Source organism: Primulina tabacum, unplaced genomic scaffold, assembly GCF_025594145.1.
Source record: "Primulina tabacum isolate GXHZ01 unplaced genomic scaffold, ASM2559414v2 Contig638, whole genome shotgun sequence".
NCBI lineage: Eukaryota > Viridiplantae > Streptophyta > Magnoliopsida > Lamiales > Gesneriaceae > Primulina > Primulina tabacum.
The window spans coordinates 35,158-56,636 of NW_027459822.1; the positions used below are offsets into that span (position 1 = coordinate 35,158).

At 36.8% G+C, this 21,479-nt stretch overlaps 2 protein-coding genes across 4 annotated transcripts; one reads left to right on the top strand and one right to left on the bottom strand.

The window, feature by feature from the left end:
* On the bottom strand, positions 1-3,325 carry LOC142534645 (uncharacterized). The gene is made up of 3 exons (XM_075641502.1): positions 1,726-3,325; positions 1,042-1,631; positions 1-955 (listed from the first exon to the last, which is right to left on the bottom strand). The coding sequence occupies exons 1-3, from the start codon at positions 2,618-2,620 to the stop codon at positions 437-439; spliced, it is 2,004 nt and encodes a 667-aa protein (XP_075497617.1). The 5' UTR covers positions 2,621-3,325; the 3' UTR covers positions 1-436.
* A 2,967-nt stretch (positions 3,326-6,292) lies between these two features.
* On the top strand, positions 6,293-9,609 carry LOC142534643 (uncharacterized). 3 transcript variants are annotated; one of them, XM_075641500.1, is made up of 4 exons: positions 6,293-6,404; positions 7,115-7,371; positions 9,238-9,371; positions 9,446-9,609. In XM_075641500.1, the coding sequence occupies exons 2-3, from the start codon at positions 7,116-7,118 to the stop codon at positions 9,333-9,335; spliced, it is 354 nt and encodes a 117-aa protein (XP_075497615.1). In that variant the 5' UTR covers positions 6,293-6,404; position 7,115; the 3' UTR covers positions 9,336-9,371; positions 9,446-9,609. The 3 variants fall into 3 exon arrangements, 2 of the variants coding, with proteins under 2 accessions (XP_075497615.1, XP_075497616.1); XM_075641501.1 differs by having other exon boundaries at positions 9,471-9,602; XR_012817106.1 differs by lacking the exons at positions 6,293-6,404; positions 7,115-7,371 and adding an exon at positions 8,456-9,171.
* The last annotated feature ends 11,870 nt before the right edge of the window (positions 9,610-21,479 follow it).

Below are 21,479 nucleotides of genomic sequence, written 5' to 3' on the forward strand. Positions count from 1 at the left end.
TATTTTCCTGCTAAGGTGTCACCTGGCAGAGGAGTTAGAGGGTGATGGTGTTGATTTCTATTTTCCTGCTAAGGTGTCACCTAGCAGAGGAGTTAGAGGGTGGAGATGGTGAATTTCTATTTTCCTGCTAAGGTGTCACCTAGCAGAGGAGTTAGAGGGTGGAGATGGTTGATTTTTATTTTCCTGCTAAGGTGTCACCTAGCAGAGGAGTTAGAGGGTGATGATTTTATTTGCCCTAACAGGTTAATAGTATCAGAGACAAACTCGTGAGAAGCAGTAAATTCAAATGCAAAATACTCAAGGTTGCATAAATAAAACGAGTTCGTACAGGTCAAAAGTGCGCAAAGGAAAGAACCAAATGTAAACGTCCCAAAAGTCGCATAATCCTATGGAAAATAAAACAATGCAGAAAATAACATAAATAAAGGGGCTCAATCTAGGAATCAGGGGGGAGACTCGATATGAAGCCCTCGAAGTCGATAAAGTCAGTAGGGGCGCCTGGCGGAGGATAGCCCTGAGCGTGGAAAAGGCCGACTGCACCCTCGAAACCCACCCCCAGGTAGTGAAAAGCTTTCGGGCCACAGATCTCGACAAATTCTTCGGATTTGAGAAATTCCTCTTTGAAAGAGGAGGCTTCTGCAACATGTCGTGCCTTGGCGTCTTTAAGCTCAGCCTGTGAGTTCTTTAATTCTTTCTTCAGCTTCTTGATCTCTTTAGCTTGATCCTCTATCAGCCGCTGAGACTCCTGCTTCTGTTTTGAGAGCTCGCCGCACTGGATCTGGGACTCCGACAATTGAGCTTGGGACTCCGAAAGCTCCATGGCATGCGACACTTTCATCTCATCAATAGTAGCCTGGAGCTGTTCGCGGAGAGCCTGAACCTCGCGTAATTCTTGACAAGAGCCAGATCGAGCGGCGTGAGCACGCTCGGCCAACTCCCCAACGTACATCATGCCCTGCATAAGTAGATAAGGGTGAAAAGACGATAAGAAGATCAAATGTATATTAAACATCAATCTAAAGGTTATAAGGAGAAGTATACCTCGGTGACACTGCTGCATGTCCGGCGGAGGAGGTCTGACCACCCCAGTGAACCCATGAACGCTGCATCGGCGTCGGAAGGAAGCTGATACATTATCTTCTGAGCTAGAGGAGTAGGACCCCGCCCCACGATGGCCGAATCCGAAGTGTATAGAGGATGTACCGCCGATGCGAGGGGAGGCTCCTCATCGGGCTCGGACCCCTCTGGAGAAGAGACCGATACGACAGAAATCTCAGAAATCTTGCGTTTGCCATGCTGAGGGGCTGACGGGCTAAGATCAGTGGATGCATTTTGCTTACCAGACGGAGGAGGGGACTTGGCGCGAGGAGGTGGCGAGGAGGCTCGCTCTGAGGCGGAGGAGGAGGAGCCTGCCTTCTTCTTCTTCGCAGCAGTAGGGGAGCTAGGGGAGCTAGCAGGCTTCTTCGCGGTGGTAGAACAGGAACCTGTTTTCTTTTTCTCAGCAGCAGAACAATCTTCCTTTGGGCCCATCGTGACTACCGGGGTAATGGATTTCTGGGAAACTGATGAAGAACCCCCGGCCTTTGTCTTGGAAAGTTCACGGAGAAATAGGGCGTTCATGACTCTAGTACCTGCAAGCAGAGACAAGGAACCAAATGAGAATGTTATCAAGTAACATAATAAATAAAAGAAAAACAAGAAGTATGGACAGATGAGAATATCTACCAGCATTCTCCTTCAGCTTAATTTTAACGGGACTTAACCCGGCATGACATAGGAGATCCTCAGATAGAAGTTTGGGAATGTTAAAGCATCGATCTCCTAGTACACTCATTATCTGTAGGTACTCCTCATCTTTCTTATAACTCTTGGAAAGTTTGGGTTTAGTGAAGACAGGGTACCAATCGGTAAAGCAAGTCAATTCTTTGGGTGGCTGTACAAAGAAGAAGTATTTTTTCCAGTCCTTCACATGACTGGGGGCCCCATCGAACAGTTTGTGGCCAGACCGGGAGGTTACGTAGAAAGGTCCATCTTTTGACCTGGACAAAACTAAGAAGTAGGAAAAAGTGGTGCAATTCAAAGGGAGGCCTAAAGCTCTGAATAACACAGCGAAACAGCTTATCAAACGGAAAGCATTGGGCGTGAGTAAACCTAAATGCACCTGGTAGTACTTGCTTAATTCTTGGAAGAAATCGCACAAAGGGAAACGGAGACCTGCATCAAAGTGATGCTGAAAGAAGGTATAATAGCCCTTAGGGGCTAGATAGGGCCGGTCCTCTGGGCTAGGAATGATAATCTGGTGGGAGGAAGGAATGTGCCATAAAGTTCTAAGTTTTGGCTCGCTACCGGAAGGGATGTGGGATGACAAATGACCATACCACAAGTTGTCTGCGTTAGATATGTTCATTTGTTGGGTCACGTGACGAACTTCCTTACCCGGACGACTATGAGTGGTGACTTCCTCCTCAGGAGGATCAACGGTAAAATCAGGATCGGCTAGGGAAATCTTACTCTGGCTAGACTCGCTGGACCTGCTAGACCGGCTGGACTCGCTAGACTCGCTAAACCCCTCAGTACCACCCAAAGAACTAGACTCGGAATCGGAATCGGAAGAAGACATAAGTGCTTAGGATAATCAAACAGGAAGAGGAGAGAACTGACCCGGATGAGGCAGGGGAAAATACTCAAAGCAATAAAATCCCAAGAATGGCCGAGTAAGGTGCGTTACGGCGCGTGAGGGCTGGCGTGCAAGGGCGAGGGGCGAGCTGGTGCTCGGATACTGGGCGAGCGTGGGACGCTCGGCGCTCGAGCGAGTGTGGCACGGCGGGACGAGCTCGTGGCAGGGGCGAGCGTGCGGCCGGGCGAGCTCGTAGCAGGGTATGTGCGCGGAAGGGGCGAGGCTCTCGGGCGAGCGTGCACTCGTGCGGGGCGGCGAGCGCACCGGGCGAGCGTGCTGCTGGACGAGTAGGCGCGCGGAGGCGAGCGGCTCGACGGGCGAGTGTGCGCGCTGGGCTAGCACGCAGCGGCAGGGGGCGAGCGTGCACTCGTGCGGGGCGAGGAGCGCACCGGGCGAGCGTGTTGCTGGGCGAGTATGCGCGCAGAGGCGAGCGGCTCGGCGAGCGAGTGTGCGCCCTGGGAGAGCGTCTCGGCGGCGAGCTTACGATGTGGGCGAGCGTGCACTTGTGCGTTCGGGCGAGGGCGAGCTGGATGCTCGGGCTAGGGCGAGCTTGGAGCTGGCAGGGGCGAGCGGCGAGCGTGGAGCGTGTAGGGGTGAGGGCGTGCGCTCGTGCAGGGGCGCTCGGCAGGCTCGACGAGGGGAGGCTTGGGCTCGGGCGAGGCGCGCTACAGGGCTCGGGCGAGGCGCGCGCTGGCTAAGACGAGGCGTGCGATGGCTCGAGCGAGAGTGGACGGCGCACAGTGGTGGCCGGGGCGGCGGACTAAAGTGACGGTGGAGTGGTGGTGGGGCGGCGCTAGGGTTAACGCGCAGGTAAAGCGTGGGCAGGGAGGAGCTGGTGAATGAATTTCAGCGGAAATTTTTGTGAGAGAAGTAAGAATGAAATGAGAAGGTGGCCTCTATTTATAGGGGAGCTCAGCCCATACCTTACCATTTAGGAGGAGATTGTGTTTTGATTTGATATATTTCCCTCCAGATTAAGATTGCGATTTGATTTGTTTCCTAATCTTGGGAGACTGGAGAACGGCAGGAAAAACGCAAGGCCTCACCCTTGCGAGTGCTTATTTCTGAAAAAATTATGGGGGCGTTGCCCCCACACCCCCACGACCTGACCGGGCAGGTCGATCCCCGTAATTTTTGCAGCGGTGAACATCGTTCGTTAACGGCAAACGAAATTAATTTTTTCTGGTACGATACATCCTCATCGCAGATGAACCAAGGACAACACCATTAATCGAACTTTGAACCTACGATTCAGTTCGACTCGGGAGGGGGAGACTGGTGATACCCCATGGATGAGCCCATCAAGATCTGGCCCAAACCCCCGGCCCATATCTAAGGCCCACAGGTAGCCCACAGGTGAAGGGCCCATGACAAGCCCATGTATTCTCCTATAAATACCAGGTTTGAGCGTACGATATGGCATTCACTATATTATTTTCAGCAGCGCCCTTAGCTGCTCCCCCATATATCCTCAGTCTCTGACTTGAGCGTCGGAGGGGCTACGCCAGGATACCCTCCTGGCCCCCTCCTAACGGTCTTATTTGTGATTTCAGGCCCAGGGTAATTTTGAAGCCCGTGTCTGGATTAGTGACGCTTGCGTGGATCGGACCCTAAATTTCCCGTGAGTATCATGTATGATTTATTTTCGAAATTATCTTACAAATTTGGCTATTTTGAACGTCAACACAAAATTTTAAAACTTTCGTTACATCTTAAGTGAGAGAAATCGGTACTCCAACAGCAAGTTGGGTTTTTTAATCCTAAAAATTGAGTTATTTTTTTGCTTTTGATTTATTTTGTCAGAAGATTGACATGACATGAAACCTGACAACAACTTTTGATGTTACATATCAGCAATTTTTAATGTTATATAAGCAATTTTGGTAATATATAAACAATATATTATGCAGATTCGCTCTCTATCAAATTAAACATCTATACAAATAATTACGATGAATTTCAGAATTATTGCAGAAATTTATTTTAAATTTTTACTTATAAATGAAGAGTAGTTCTCTTGTGAGACGATCTCATGAATTTTTATCTGTGAGACGGGTCAACCCTACCTATATTCACAATAAAAAGTAATATTCTTAGCATTAAAAGTAATAATTTTTCATGGATGACCCAAATAAGATAACTGTCTCAAAAAATACGACCTGTGAGACCGTCTCACACAATTTTTTGCCATAAATGAAATTCACCCATCATAACAACACCACATAACTTTTTATTTACTTTGTGAATCGAGCTTAATCAAAATCATAACATGATCAATTAATATCTTCATAGAATGGTAATACTTGAAAATTTTAATTATTGATCTATTATTTTAACACCGCCAAAATGTTGATTCATTATTTGAATCGAGCTAAAATAAAATTCAGGACATGGTCGATTAATATCTTGTTAGAATAGTAGCAATTGAAAATTTTAATTATAGATCTATTAGTTTTGCCTAGAGAACTTTCCGACTAGCCTTGAGGGTAGAAAAGGCAACTCAAAAATAGCATGTGTGAACAAGATATGTTCGAGCAAGATTCGGATCAATGTAATAATTAATTGGAAATCCCAAAAAAAAAAAAACACAAAATACTAATATTAAAATATTATTTATGTTATAAATATATTTTTATTTTAGATGATCATTGTTATTTTATTGGATTTGAAAGAGCCGTGATCAAGATAAATATGAAAATAAAATATTTGTAAAGATTTGTATTATGTATTTATCATATAAATAAGGTGATTGAGTTCAATTAAATTTTCACCTGACCATTGACTCATGAAATCTATTTCTTCTTTTATGAATTTTCTCTATTTATCTCTCTTTTTCTCTTATAATTTATAATACGTTATCAGCATGATGTTGTAAAAAACTGTGAACAAAAATACTTCTTGTTGTATTGATGCTATTGAAATAGTCCAACATATTGTTATGAGATATTATTATGTGCTCTAAAAGTAGCACAATGATAAATATTGATACATTGATGCCTATGAAATATCATGATATTGTTACTGTAAAGTATCACGATATGATATTGAGATAAATTCATGACTAAGATATGATATAAGATCAAATATATTAATAATATAAAGAGATTCGTGATTAAGATATAATATATTGATAATCTTAAGAGATTCATGATAAAAATATGATATATAATTCAATATATTGAGAAACTGAATATATTCGTGATTGAAATCTGATATGAGATCTATGATCTATAAGTGTTATTGAAAGATATAGATTTATGTCAAAATGTATTAATATTTATAAAGAAATATTAGGGGTGTCAAAAATGAACCCGACACGCTAACCCGACACGGGACGACACGAAAAATATCGGGTTTGGGTTTATGATTTTTCGGGTTCGGGTCGAAACGGGTCGGACCCAAATGCAAACCCGTAAAAAAAATTTTCCGAGGGGGTTCGGGTTGACCCGGGTTAACCTGAAAAAAAATATCAGGTCACCCAGTGACCTGAACTCACCTGACCCATCATGTTTTTTTAAATTTTTTTTTTACAATTTACACAACTATTGTCCAGGCCCATGATTTCTCACTTTCTAAACTAAAATAAAGCCTAACCCAATAATTCTCTAATATATCCAAGGATTAACCCTTGTTGACTTCTCATTTCTCATCTTGTCCAGGCGCTTTCTCCCCTTCTCACTCAAGAGTCCAAGTGAAACCCTTCACCGCTAATTCGCTTCTCGTCCAGGTGAACGAACTGAGTTTTGTTAAAGTAATCTTCGTTGAGCATGACAATGCATACAGGCCACAAAATATAGTCTCTGTTCCATGGAAAACGTGTTGATGGCATTGATTTCAATTTTCAAGTTATTCTGAGTTAATATGGTTTAACAGAGCAAACGTGCTGCAGATTTTTCACATAAGTCAAACCACTTTCTCTAACTTATTTCCTCATTTTTTAAATTTTTATTCAAAACTTTTTATATGCTGAAATTCAACATCTCTTGTGAGTTTAGACATATTAAGATTGCCTTATTTACGATAGCTTATTCTTCGGAAATTTTAGCATAATCCTCCAGTATTTTAATTTCATTTAATAGAACTTCCCATTATATATTTTGGAGATTTTTTTTAAAAAAATAAACAAATAAAATCAAAAGATTGACTCATTTGTAACAGCTGTAATATAATATGCATTATTGTGAAAGTGGGTTTTTTTGGAGAAAAAAAAGGAGAAGAGTGATATGACTTGAATATATTGGTCCAAAACAGGATGTCATATGAGTTAAATATATATTGAGCCTACATTTTTAGCAAGAATAGCTTTGACATGGTGATGAGATATATTAAAGTTTCAAAATGTTCAAATGTAAAATCTTATACGTACAGGTTGTGACTTGTTGGAATTGTCATTTTTTTCTTGTAGCTAATCCTATTGTTATGCTTTTTAATTGATAGAATGAGTTCAGAACCTATTGCTCTTGTTCACGAGGAGGATAGTGTGGAGGGTGTACATGTGTTGGATTTAGATGTTGATGAAGAAACAGGTACTAACTTGCAAGGTCGGGCCTCCGGAAGTGTTAAACGAAAAAGACACTTAAAATCACAATTGTGGCAATATTTTGAGATGCTTCCAGAAGTAGAAGGAAAAGAAAAGCGTTGCAAATGTAAAGCATGTGGGACTACGTACAAAGCATACAGTAGCATGGGGACAGGTAATCTCCAACGCCATATTCTAAACACTGTCCTAGACAGAGAACTCGTGATATTGCTCAGACTTTGTTAGAACAAGGCGATAAAAGTCTTGCCATAAGGTCACAAAAGTTCAGCCAAGAAAGATTTAGAGAGTTGCTAATATTAGTAATTGTGAGACATGACTTACCGTTTCAATTTGTGGAATATGAGGCAATTAGATCAATTTTTACATATTTGGAACCTCAAGTCAATCATTTCACTAGAAACACCGCAAGGACTGATATTCTCAAGATGCATAAAAATGAATACAATAGACTAGCTCAAGAAATGCGTTCATGCCCTGGAAAAATTTGTTTCACTTCCGATTTGTGGACTTCTATTGCCACTGATGGCTATGTATGTTTGACAGTGCATTTCATTGATTCTAATTGGGTTTTGCAAAAAAAGGATTATCAACTTCTCTTACATGCCTCCACCTCACTCTGGTATTGCATTGTGTGATAAAATCAATAGCTTATTAAATGCTTGGGGAATTCAGAGAAAGGTTTTCACAATTACGTTGGACAATGCCGCTGCAAATGATGTGTTTGTTGGCCTTTTAAGGGATCATCTTAGTTTAAATTGTTCATTGGTGAATGGTGGCGAGTTTTTGCATGTTCGTTATTGTGCACACATTCTCAATTTAATTGTCCAAGAAGGTTTGAAAATAATTGATCATTCCATTGATAAGATTCGTGAATGTGTAAAGTATGTAAAAGGCAGTCAAGTGAGAAAGAAAAAGTTTGTAGAATCTGTTATCCAAACTTCACTGGATCCTAAGAAATCACTCAGGCAAGATGTTTCTACTAGATGGAATTCTACGTATTTGATGCTTTCTAGTGCCATATATTATCGACGTGCTTTTAATCATTTGAAATTGACTGATACTAATAACACACACTGTCCATTGGTTGACGAGTGGGTTCAAGCTGAATAAATATGCAAATTTCTTGAGGTTTTCTATGAGACAAAAACTTTGTTTTATGGGGTGAAATATCCTACTGCCAACCTTTATTTTCCTCGTGTCTTTACAGTTCAATTGACATTAAAAAAAGCCTTGCAAAGCTCTGATGATTTCATGAGATCAATGGCCAATCGGATGTTTCAGAAATTTGACAAGTACTGGAAAGATTATAACATTTTGTTGTCCATTGCTGTGATAGTTGATCCGAGGTTCAAGATGCAGTTTGTTGAGTTTTTTACAACAAGTTATACGGACATGGTAGTAACGAATTAAGTCTGGTGAAGTCTAAATTAGTTTCTTTGTTTGAGGAATATATGGGCCTTGCTTCTAAATCAAGTAGTAGCAACACATCTACGAGTTCTCACAGTGGCATTGATGATAATGCTTCTCTTCCTCTAAATTCAGACAGTGGATGCATGATGTTTTGAATGTATTTATGATAATTTTTTCTTTTTCTCACTATTTTTTGCTTTTCGTTACCAATACATTTAATTTATGATATAGGAATTTGACACATTTCAAAGAACAAAATTAAATGATAGAGCTCAAAAGAGTCAATTAGATCTTTATTTGGATGAACCGAAAATTGATAGATCTTCAAAATGTGATGTTCTTGTATTTTGGAAAGCTTACCAATTTAGGTATCCTGAACTTGCACAAATGGCCAGAGATATTTTGAGTGTTCCAATTTCTACAATTGCTTCTGAATCAGCTTTTAGCACGGGTGATAGGATACTTGACCAATATCGTAGTGCAATGAAGCCTGATGTTGTTGAGGCGTTGGTTTGTTGTAGAGATTGGTTAGTTGGACAGAAAGGTTAGTGATTCTTCTTGTTATTTTCATTTTAAAGTTATCTGTTTTACTAATATTTTATTTTTGTAGAAACTATTGAGGTGAGGTTGGATGATTTGACTGAAAATATTATGAATTTATTCATAAATGAGGATGCTGGATCAAACAATACTGCAACAGATGATTGATGATTCTAAAAATGCTATGATACCTAGTATTGACAAGTAAATTAAATTTTATAAATTCATAATTTTTGAAAACTTTCACCCTTTCCTATTTTAATTTTTAAATGTAAAAGGTTTGACTTCTACAAACAAATGTAGAACAATGAAGAAGTCAGAAGACAGAAGTGGAGCTTGATTATTGTCACTTGGAAGTTGAAAATTATTTTGTTGTGTTTGAAGACTTTTTGAATAGCTTTTGTTATTATGTGTTTGAATTAAATATTATTATTATCATTATTTGTTTTGAATATTTATCTAATTATTGTGTTGAAAAATTAATAATATACATAGACAAGCACACAATCACAACATTACACATTCTTAATGAGAAACTTGTGAGGATATTATTAGAAATGTTAGCTATATGACATATTATTATTTTTTATTTTTTCAAATTTTTTTCATTAATTTTTTTTAAAAATAAATAATAAATAAAATTCGGGTTAGACAGGTTGAGTCGGGTTAGACGGGTTCATGTTCGGATTGGGGGTTTTCGGGTTGCTTTGGGTTCGGGTTGAAAAAAATACGTGGGTTGACCCGAAACCCGACCCACCCGACCCGATTGACACCCCTATTGATCAAAGATGAAAGATTTGTTAACATTCATGAAGAATATTAAGATAATATCCGAGATTTGGCAATATTCTTGAGGAATATTAATTTAATGTCCTTTTAGTTGAATAATTTTTTAGAATCTTATGAATTGAGAAATTTATCACAATTTCTTAGAGAATATCGATATAAAATATAAAATTAACAATATTTTTTAAAAATCTGATTAAAGATAAGATCTATCAAATGATATTGACTTGATATCGATTCAAAAAATATATTTGTTATTAATACTCCAGAAGAAGCATGACCCATTATTGTTACTATTTTTTGTTAATAGTGACTTGATGTTCAATAGTGAACTATATAGGCTATTGAATAAAAATCATGAATGCATGATAGTGAGACCAAAACATCATCAACCAAAAAAGAAATAAATGATAAAACCAATGAATTGATACCATCTTTTATATTGGGAAAGAAACATGAACGTAGCCTATGCACGATGATGACAATTGGTTGATTTATGACGCTTTTGAGTCATTTTATTTATTTAATTATTAAACTAATTTATTTTGGTTTTTTTCTCGGTTTTCATATTACTCCTTAATATGTCTTGATTTTTTATAGTAAATTAATGGATTCAACTAAATTTTGAAAAATTCTATCATGTATTTACTTTGAATCATATATATTATTTTGTGACATAAATAATTTATAAATTTATTCAATTAATATATTGCATGGGATATTATATTAATGTATTATGTAATTTTGTGATAATTTTTTGATTTGGGATTTTTTAATTAAGAACATGTTGGATTGATATATATTTATTTCTTAAATTTTGGTTAAATTTTGAAAGTGAATATAAATTTTGAATAATTTCAAAATTATTTTTATTAAAAATAGTCTTTATTTTAAAATACTATTGAATGATAAAGTATTTTATTAAATGTTAGTCTTATACATTTTGTAAATGTAAGAACAAAAATTCAATATGAAATGAAATTCATGATATATTGAATGACATTGTTGAAGGTACATTATCTTTTTGATACACGTAAGAATTTGAAAAGGTACGTTCAATTTCACAATTTCAGTTATTCCAAAATAATTTTCAGGATCGAGATAGGAAATTTAAAGGGGATGCATAAATTTCTTTGAGTAGTTTCGATTGTGTTAATAATGCTGAAACTTTTTTCTTGTCAATAGAGTCTTCAGCAAGTCTATCAGTGTGAACTATGTGGAATAAGACTTGCTGAAAACTGATTTGAACAAAAGACTACTCAGATGGGTGGTTAAGAAAAGATAGACTTGATGATAAATGAACACATGAATGTTTATGGATGTTCGGAGAATTCAATACTTCTACATCACATTTTCTTCTTCAAGGAAGGTTTGTACTAAAAGATTTTGATAACTACAAGTGATTTGAAATTTACCCACTCCACTTAGGACTTAACACCGTCTAACTGAAGCTTTTAGTGAAACTAGAACTGAAGACTTAGAGACTATGACTCCGATCCTTAACACTGATCGCTATAAAGAAAGAGTTGTGTGACTCTAGGTTCTGATCCTTAATCACTGATCGAAAAGGTCTTTGTATCGATCTTGTAAAAAGTGATAGCATGTCGGATTGAATTAAATCAGAAGTCCCTTAATCAGTTTGCTCAGTTTGGGCTAGCGATCAATTAGATTAATTATTTAAGTTTCTACTTGGCTAGTGATCAGTTAAGTTACTGATTTCATTTTCTGCTTGGCTAGTTATCTTTTTATCAAAACCAAAACTAAATGTTTCAATAATTTCTTCCTTTTTGGTGGTTGACAAAATAATGTCAAAAATAAATATTGATTTAATTCACATGAACTACTTCAAAGCTGACTGCCAAAATGCCTGAATAGCAAACTGACTAACGTGAACAATAACAGAACAAATCAACCTTCTAAACTGACTAGAGCTAGTGGACTTCTTTTCTTTCTCAGATTTTTTCTCTTTCTCTTCCCTCTTTTTGACAATCGCAGGAGACATGAGATGAGAGAGAACAGAATTCAGTTGAGAACTAAGTCAAGCTTATAATTGAAATTAGTATGAACTTTCTCTATCTTTGTGCAAATTAGAAAGTTGTTGGCTTGAATTCGGCCAACAAGATGAGTAGCAGTTGCTGCTTGTGTTTTTTTTTATCTGATCCATTTGGCTGAATATTTCAATCAAGCTTTTGGAAAGATTCGACACATCTTTAAGCATTTTATCTTTAAAAGACTCTAGAGCTTCTTCAGTGTTGAGATTGTAGCGTTTCAAAGCAGTAATAAAAGAGGAAATATCAGTCAAGCTGGAGTTGATGTGACCTAATGTTGTTTCATAAGCAAAGTCCTGATTAGGAAATGATGGATTGATCGGAGGAAATTCTTTTGAATAAGCACCAACTAATTCAAGAGCCTTGCTGGTAGAGGGTCCTGTATGATCAACCATCGCAACTTTCAGATCAGGCAATTCTGATTTGTTGTGCTCACCCATTGTTATCTCAATTATTTCTTGAGTGATTTCTCTGATAAATGCAATTTCAACAGACTCTAGTAGCAGAATATCCTTCGGTGAGGGATGTCTTCAACATGAACAATGGAATCAGATTGCTTTGAGGTAGAAGCAGAATGAAGTGAGCTGAGAGGAATGGCAGCTTTTGTCTCGTCAATATGTTGTGCAATCGATTGCACAACTTCTTATACATTTGATAGAGATATTGTCCTTATGGATGGAGAGGAGGGAGTAACTGATGGTTTGAACGGAGGGAGTTCTTTAGAATCAATTTCATATGGCTTTTTAGGAGCTGACTGTTCTGAATAACTGCTTGATTTCCGAATCTTCGATGTCACTAGTTCAAACAGCTTATTATCATTTTCCCAGAACTTGACTTTCATCTATAGAGAGAATAGATACATATCCAGTTGATTGATTACTGTTAAATCGTCAAACACAGTTGGGCCGAGAGGATCATAGTTGGATCTTTGTTCAGCACACACTGATGATAGCTTTTGAATTTTCAGGAGATCAAGAAGATATATGACTCGTTGAATTGTTTCTGCGATGATAACATTCTTTACCTGATTAAAAACCACCTTTTCAAGAGCTATAAATCGTTTCAGCATTTTTTTTAAGTTTTGATGCAAAGGTGACTGATTGAAACTCTACCCATTCATCAGAGAATTGAATCTTGTCCTCAGCAAATTCATTGACCTCATCTATCAGTAGGTCTATTTGAGTCTTAATAGCCGAAGGAGGTATTGATACATAAGATTCAGTTAGCTTGGCTTTTCCTTTATCAACAGCTAGCGAGTAGAGGAAAGAAACCAGACTGAGCCGACTCAATTGAATCTCAGATGACTAATCCTTTAGCTGGTCTACGAGAAGGGAGAGCTGTTGGCATGCTGATTTTCCTGGGAGAGCTGCCACAACTATGAGTTTCAACTTTTCAGCTGACTGTTCTGCAGTAGTAGTTTCAGTAGGGGGAGCTCTTGACAACTGATAAATTTGTTTGGCCTTAATTGGTATAGGTGTTGGTCTGGCCTTGGTAGTACTGGCTTTCTTGGGTAGAGGGAAAGGAGTAGTTGCTTCGGAATCACTGGATTGCAGAATCAGTTTCCTCTTGGGAGTAGGTCTAGTAACTTTGCTGCCCTTTTTTCAGCGAGCTGCTTTCCAATGGGCATCTCTTTAGCTTTCTCCTTCTTGGTGACTGTAACTCCAGTAGAAGGAACATTCAGTGCTTGACCCTTAGGTCTGAGAGAGAGAATGTTGGGAGCTGAAAGAGCTTTGTATTTGTGCAATTTGACTAAGTTACTCACTAGAGCTCCTGAGTCTTCGAATAGCCGATTGAATGGGATTGCGAAGTCAGTTGACTGTTTGTCATATTGAATCACAGTTTTCAGAATTTGGAGCAGAATAACTGACCAGTTGATGGGTTCACCAGTCAAAGAGAATAGAAGTTTCATGTTGTTAGTCGTTTTGATGGGTTCCCAGAAGTTTTGATGGGTTCACCAGTCAAAGAGAATAGAAGTTTCATGTTGTTAGTCGTTTCTTGAGGAAACAGGTAGAAGTTTTTTAACCCTTCAGTAGGTAGTTGAAAGACTGCTGAGAAGTAATCTTGTCCAATAAGCAGATTATCTTTACCCATTGGCAACAGAACTTGCTCATTATCAATGACGATGCCTCGACCATAGAAATTTTTGAGCTCTTCGACATAAATCTTAAGATAGGAGTTGAGAAAGGTCCCAAGTCTAGATGACTCAACAGCCTTGAAGACCTTGGTGATATCTGCATCTTCAATGGAATAAATGGAATCAAAATCGACAAGAAGAGTGTTCATGATGAATGAAGGAGTTGTAGAAGCATGCATATATGAGTTAAAAATTTGAGAAGATATTGAATGTTCGTGAAGTGAGAATTTGAAAGAAAGAAAAACTTTGGGCAAGAGAATGTAGAGATAAATAGAAGAATTTGGGGATTTTGAAATATATCAGGTGAGAGTATATCTGGTAACCGTCACAACATGTGTCACGATATTAATGAAAATTTAAATTTGAATAAATATCAAGTGCAAGACAAAATCATTAGGTCGTTTAATGGTACAATAAAGATAATCAAATAATTTGTAAAGATGTTTTGAGGAAGTCAGTTAGGCTAAATGAATTTTAAAGATTAGTCAAGCAAACCCTACTGATTTCGATATTCAGAGACTAACCGACTGACAACAAACAGTAAGGTACTAAGAATAAGTCAGGTGCTAAGAGTCAGTATTCCCCTTGAATACATGCATTATCATAAATCAATAAGTCCTAAGATATTTCTGAAAAGGAAAACTTATTCTCAGAGAGTGATTTGGTGAATATGTCAATTGCTTAATGTTCAGTCGAGACGTATTCCAATATGATATCCTTCTTCATTACATGATCTCGAATAAAATGATGACGAATGTCAATATTCTTAGTCCGAGAGTGCATGACTGGATTGTATGATGGCTATTGTACTTGTATTCACATAAATGGGTGACTCTTTAATCTCAATTCCATACTCTTTCATTTGTTGAATCCACAAAATTTGAGCACAACAACTTCCCGTAGCTAGATATTCAGCTTTTGAAGTTGAGGTGGCAATAGATGTTTGCTTCTTGCGGAACCAGGATATCTGTCTATCTCCGAGAAACTGACAAGATCCACTTGTGCTTTTCCTGTCAAGCTTACATCCAGCATAGAGTGTATCAGAATATCCAACTAGATTAAACGATGAGTCCATTGCATACCATAATCATACATTTTGTGTCCCTCTAAGACATTTAAGAATTCTTTTGGCAGTAGAGTAATGAGATTGTTTTGCATTACACTGAAAACGTGCACACATGCAAACTGCAAATAAAACATCTGGTCTACTGGAAATTAAGTATAATAATGAGCCTATCAAACCTCGATACATTTTTACATCTACTGATATTCCCTCTTCATCTTTATCAATCTTAACCGATGAACTCATGGGTGTTGTTGGAGCTAAACGTGGCTTCATTCCAAATTTCTTGAGTATTTTGGTGTACTTTGTCTGATTGACAAATATTCCAATATCTAATTGCTTGACTTGAAGTTCTAGAAAGAAGTTCATTTCACCCATTGTGCTCATTGCGAACTTTTCCTGCATCAGTTTAGCAAACCTCTTGCACAAATTTGGCTTAGTTGATCAAAAAATGATATTATCAACATATATTTGTACTAATAGTGTATGATCACATTTGATAAAAATAAATAGAGTTTTTATCAATAGTTCCTGTAACGAAGTTATGATTAACTAGAAATTCAGTCAATGTTTCATGCCAAGCTCTTGGAGCTTGTTTTAACCTATATAAAGCCTTGTTTAATCGATATACATGATCAAGAAACAAATGACTAATAAAACTTGGTGGTTGTTCAACGTAGACCTCTTCTTGCAATAGTCCATTCAAGATTGCACTCTTTACATCCATTAGATGAATAACCAAGAAATATTTCCTCATCCAATTTAGCATAAAAAATAGTCATATGATTTTTACCATTATTATGAATAAAATATTTGCAACCAAAAGTTTTGAGGTAGAAAAACACGGGTTGCTTGCCATGCCAGATCTCATAGGGTGTCTTGCCATGTTTCTTGTTAATCATTGATCTGTTCTGAGTATAGCATGTTGTGTCCATTGCTTCTGCCCAAAATATTTGAGAAATTTCAGAATCAACCAGCACTGTTCCAGCGTTCTCTTTAAGGGTCCTATTACTTCTCTCAACAACTCCATTTTGCTGAGGTATTTTGGCTGCTGAGAATTCATGCCCGATTCCATGATTTTCTAAGAAAATAGACAAAGTTTGATTAACAAAATCAGTTCCTCTATCAGACCTGATTTTTTCAATTCTTTTCGATTTTTCATTTAAAAGTCGTTTGAAAATTTTGATCAGTTAAGTAGCATTTTGGTCTTTGGATCCAAAAAAATGACACAAGTAAATCTTAAGAAATTATTGACAATAACTAGGGTGTATTTCATTCTCTCTAAAGTTGTTACTGGAATAGGACCAAACAAGTTCAAATGCAACAACTCTAAGCTTTGGATTGATGAGTTACATCCTTTGTTTTTAAAAGATGACATAACATGCTTTCCAAACTGACAAGCTAGAAAAACTTTGTCTTTAGAAAAATCAAATTAGGGTAGACCTTTGACCACATCATTTTTGCTCAGGTTTTCAATGGCTTTAAAATTTAAATGATTTAACCTTTTGTGACACAACCAGTTCCTTGATGAGTTGGATGCTAGGAAGCATACTGGTTCATTCAGTTGAGTAGTCCAACTAACTTTGTATGTGTTACCACATCTGTCACATGTCATTGTGATGCATCCATAACTATTTCTGAGAGTAGAAATGTGCTTACTGAGCTCAACTGAATAGTCGTTATCACATAACTGACTTATACCAATTAAGTTATATTTAAGATTTTCAACAAGTAAATTTTTGATAAAAATGTTACCATGGATAAGCTTACCCTTACCCCTAGTTCTATCTTGAGAAACATATCCAAATGTGATCTTAGGTCCAGTAAATTGAGTCAATTCATTTAGCAGTTTAGCTTCTCCAGTCATGTTTCTTGAACATCCACTATCCAGGAACCACACTGACTTCTTAGCTGGTTCAGTCTTGGTGTCTTACAATCACAAATTAATAAAAATTTTGGCACCCAAAATTATTTGGGTCCAAACGAGATTTTGGGTCCAGACGAGATTAGTCCTTTAGGAACCCAAACTTCGATCAACTTAGTTGTCCTTTCGTTGTTTGTATTCCAAATATGTTGTGAGTGAACATGTGTGTAATGTGTTTTGCGTGCAATAAAGACCACATGTTGTTTATCTTTTTCAACTTCATTGATCATCCTATATTGTTTTTGAACATGTTTTCAATTAAAATAATTTTTAGTTTTATCTTTCATCGAGTTATGTATGGCTGAATTGACTTGAAAGGACTTCCAGTTAGGTTTAGCACAAGATCTCTCAGGTACGTAACCATTACCAAATGTTTATTTTTGTTCATATACTCAATAGGCTTTTCAACTTGGTGGATAGGTTCCTGATGTTCATGTACCATATTGGATCTCACAAAGTGAATATATTTCCCTTTGCATACATTCAATTTTAGTTGAGTACTGGTTTCAAGGATGCTTTCCATGTTACTGAAACTGAGACTGGTTTTGTCTCCAACATCTTTATGCAACTCTTGTATACATTCATTTTTTGTTGAGTAATGGTTTCAGGGATGATTTTCCTGTTGCTGAAACCGAGACTGATTTTTTCTCCAACATGTTTTTGTAACTATTGCATTTCAGTTACCATAATTGAAGACTTATTCTAGGATTAAACTATTTCAGTTAGCTTGAAATTTTCAGTTTTAACTTTCTGGTTCTTATCCTATAACCTTTCATTCCCAATTATCAGTTTAGTAATATCTGCCCTTAGACTCAACAATTCACCAGATGGTTCCCAGTCAGTCTCAGTTATATTGAGGTAGATCATTTCTCTTAGCTTTGATTTCCTTGAATGATTGAGAGAGTCTTTGGTACTCATTGACCATATTATAAAGTGCATTGACAAGGTCCTTTCGTGAAAAATAAATCGAGCTGAAGTCAAATACCCACGTTCACTGGTATATTTGAGCTCAACATCATTTGCCATTAAACATTTCACTTTTACATCATCATTAGAGCTGTTTGAGTCTTCTGATTCAGAATCTAAATCAGCTCATTTTGATTTGTTTTCTTCAGCCACCATTGCCTTTTGATCATGTCTATTATCAGGGATTTTCTTTTCACCCTTGGATCTCCTTTTATCAAAAGATCACTTTCCCTTTTCAGATGACCTCATGTCACCCTTCTTTGGTTTAGGGCAATCTTCTATGAAGTGACCGGTTTTTCCACAGTTGAAACATGCATTGGAGTCATCAGTTGACTCCTTCTTTGATAAGATTTTTGATTGTAGGTTTGAAAGTTGCCTTGATTTTTTCTTAGAAATTTCCCCAACTTTTTTACGAACTGTAACATAGTATCACTAAATTGTTCGGCTGCCTTTTCTTTTGAAATTGATGGTTCCAGTTTTACCGCATTTAAAGCTTTAGTCAGCTGAGCAGCACATTGATCATCTTCCCTTATTTTCAATTCAAATTCATAGGCTTTCAAGTCTGCAAATAAGTCGTGTAGCTCCATCTTGTTCAGATATTTTGATTCATGCATAGCTACTATATTGACGCCCCATTCTTTTGGTAGTCGTCTAATTACTTTAAGAATAACTTCTCGGTTGTACACTTTTCCAAGTGCACTGAGTTCTATTATAATCCCGCTTACCCTTTCATCAAAATCAGACATAGATTCTCCAGGCTTCATCTTGATGTTTTCAAATTTCTGTACGGCCAGTAGAGCTTATTTTCTTTGGTCTTCTCATTTCCTTCACATTGCTGGATTAACTTTTCCCAGATTCTTTAGCAGTCTTGTACATTTTGATCCTGCTGAATGTGTTTTTGTCGAGACTTTTGTATAGAAGTCTTTGGCTACATTGTCAATATTTGCTTTCTTCTTATCATTGTTTGTCCAATCACTTTTTGATTTTTCTAGCATTTGAGGAGCACCTTCAGTGATGGCTACAACTGTATTTGCCTTCATTGTCTTCATTGTTCTTTCCGTGATGACGAACCATATATCATCGTCTTGAGCAGCTGAGTGAGCCTGCATTATGATCTTTCAATCATCAAAGTCTTCTTTGGAATACATTGGAATCTTACTGAATGAGGCCATGATGAATGTTTTGTTTAGGGACAAGAATGAACCACTTTGATACCACTTGTCCGGATCAAGAATGAAATTTAGAGGGGGTGAATAAATTTTCTTTGAGTAGTTTCGATTGTGTTAACAAAGCTGAAACTTCCTTCTTGCCAATAGAGTTTTCAGCAAATCTATCAGTGTAAATTGTGCGGAAGAAGACTTACTGAAAACTAATTTGCACGAAAGACTATTTGGTTGGGTGCTTAAAAATAGATAGACTTAATGATAAATGAACACAAGAATGTTTATGCATGTTCGGAGAATTTAATACTCATACGTCATCCCTTCTTCCTCAAGGAAGGTTTGTACTAAAAAAAACTTTTGTAATTACAAGTGATTTAAAATTACCCACTTCAGTTATGACTTAACACCACCTAACTGAAACTCTTAGTGAAACTGAAACTGAAGACTTATAGCACTAGAGTTCCTTACTCACAGCTTATCTGAATTACGCAAAAGAATGTTGTGCACCAATATGATCATTGAAATGGCCGAGTTAAATAATGAAACAGTGTGTGCTTCTCTTTTAATTTGACTGCAATATTTCTGCTAAGAGATTTAGCTTTTGGTTTCAGTTGAGGATCTTTCTTTAGCTTGTTCAACTGATCCCATTTATAGTCTCAATATTCAACGGTAACTTAAAAAAATATTTGTTCATGACTACAGATGTACTTGTTGCCGATTCATCGTATTTTCTAGTATCAGGTGACTTCTGACAGAGACTGTCACTCTTATCCTTAAAACTGATCGATATAAACAAAAATTTATATGACTTTAGGTTCTGATCTTTAATCACTGATCGAAATTTTTTTGTATCGATCTTGCAAAAAGTGATAGCCTGTTGGTTTGAATTAAATCAGAAGTCCCTTAATCAGTTTGGTCAGTTTGAGCTAGCAATCAGTTAGGTTGCTGATTTCAGTTTCTCTTGACTAGTTATTTTTTTATCAAACACCAAAACTAAATGTTCCATCAATAATGATTAAATACTTTATTTATATTATTTAATTGATTCAAAAGAAAATTAAGAGATAGAAATATTGAGAGTTCTTTAATTAATGTGATTCATTCTCTAAGGTGAATGGGAAAGTGTCAATGAACATAATTGATGCACCGTGGTTGAGTAATTATTTAAAGAAAAATAATATATTATCTCATTTGAAGTGATATATGAATTATAAGATTGACACAAAATATTGAGATATGTGTCTTAATCAAGTACTGTACAAAATATACATCGGTCTTTCATCGCTATTTATATGATATCATATCTGAAGTATGTAAATGGATTTTATTGATATACGTCAAGCACAATATAAAGTGATATGATTGGTTGGTAAGTGAAAGAGTGTTTAGAAGGGGGGTTGAATAAACATTTGACAATTTTACCACCTTTTCGAATAATGAGTTAGTTTAGTGATAAAATGAACTCGGGAATCTTGTTATGTCAATGTCAATCAGTTAATTAATGAAAGTGCAGAAATAAACTGACTGACAGATAAAATAAAACAGAAATTAAGAGACACAATATTTATGGATGTTTGGAGATTTCAATCACTCCTACGTCACCACTTCTATCTAGAAGACAGGAAATTCACTAAAAGACTTTGATAAATACAAGACTTGTACAGACCCCCTTCAGTTTTGGACTTAACATTGTCATACTGAAACTCTCAGTTTCAATACAGTTTATCAGTTCTCAACTGATCTGAAACTACTCAGCACAACTGATCTCTATGAGATCGAATATTACAATGATAAGTGTTTGTGCTTGTAAGCTCAATGTACAGTCTTGAATGCTATGAATGTGTATGCTAAGTGTGAGCTTTTGAAATCTCTTGAATATGAACAGAAAGCTTGTAAGGAGATTTCAACAGAATAACAACTTGGTAGTTTTGGTTCGTTATTTTCAGTTGCTCTTCTCAGTTATTTATAGGCTTTACTTCCAATGGTACAATTAATACAATTCAATCTTTCTATCTGTTTGCCACGTCAATATCCTTTTGACAATCGTACATTGTAGCATTGTTGAAACTCGGCATTCCCACTACATGTTGCAGTCTGCCTTTGTACAGTTGTCGGTTGATAGTTAAATTCCTTAACTGATGACGTGTCAAACTATTTATCAGTTTGACACAGCCGATAGAATTAGCTGATAGCTCTTAACTGATTGTAGTAAAACTGATCAGTTCCAA

Coding starts and splice junctions, on each gene's coding strand:
- LOC142534645 (XM_075641502.1), bottom strand. CDS start 2,620: ATGTCTTCTTCCGATTCCGATTCCGAGTCTAGTTCTTTGGGTGGTACT. Junction 1,632..1,725: donor TAAGCTGAAGGAGAATGCTG/GTAGATATTCTC, acceptor CTCTGCTTGCAG/GTACTAGAGTCATGAACGCC. Junction 956..1,041: donor CATGCAGCAGTGTCACCGAG/GTATACTTCTCC, acceptor CTACTTATGCAG/GGCATGATGTACGTTGGGGA.
- LOC142534643 (XM_075641500.1), top strand. CDS start 7,116: ATGAGTTCAGAACCTATTGCTCTTGTTCACGAGGAGGATAGTGTGGAG. Junction 7,372..9,237: donor ATACAGTAGCATGGGGACAG/GTAATCTCCAAC, acceptor TTATTTTTGTAG/AAACTATTGAGGTGAGGTTG.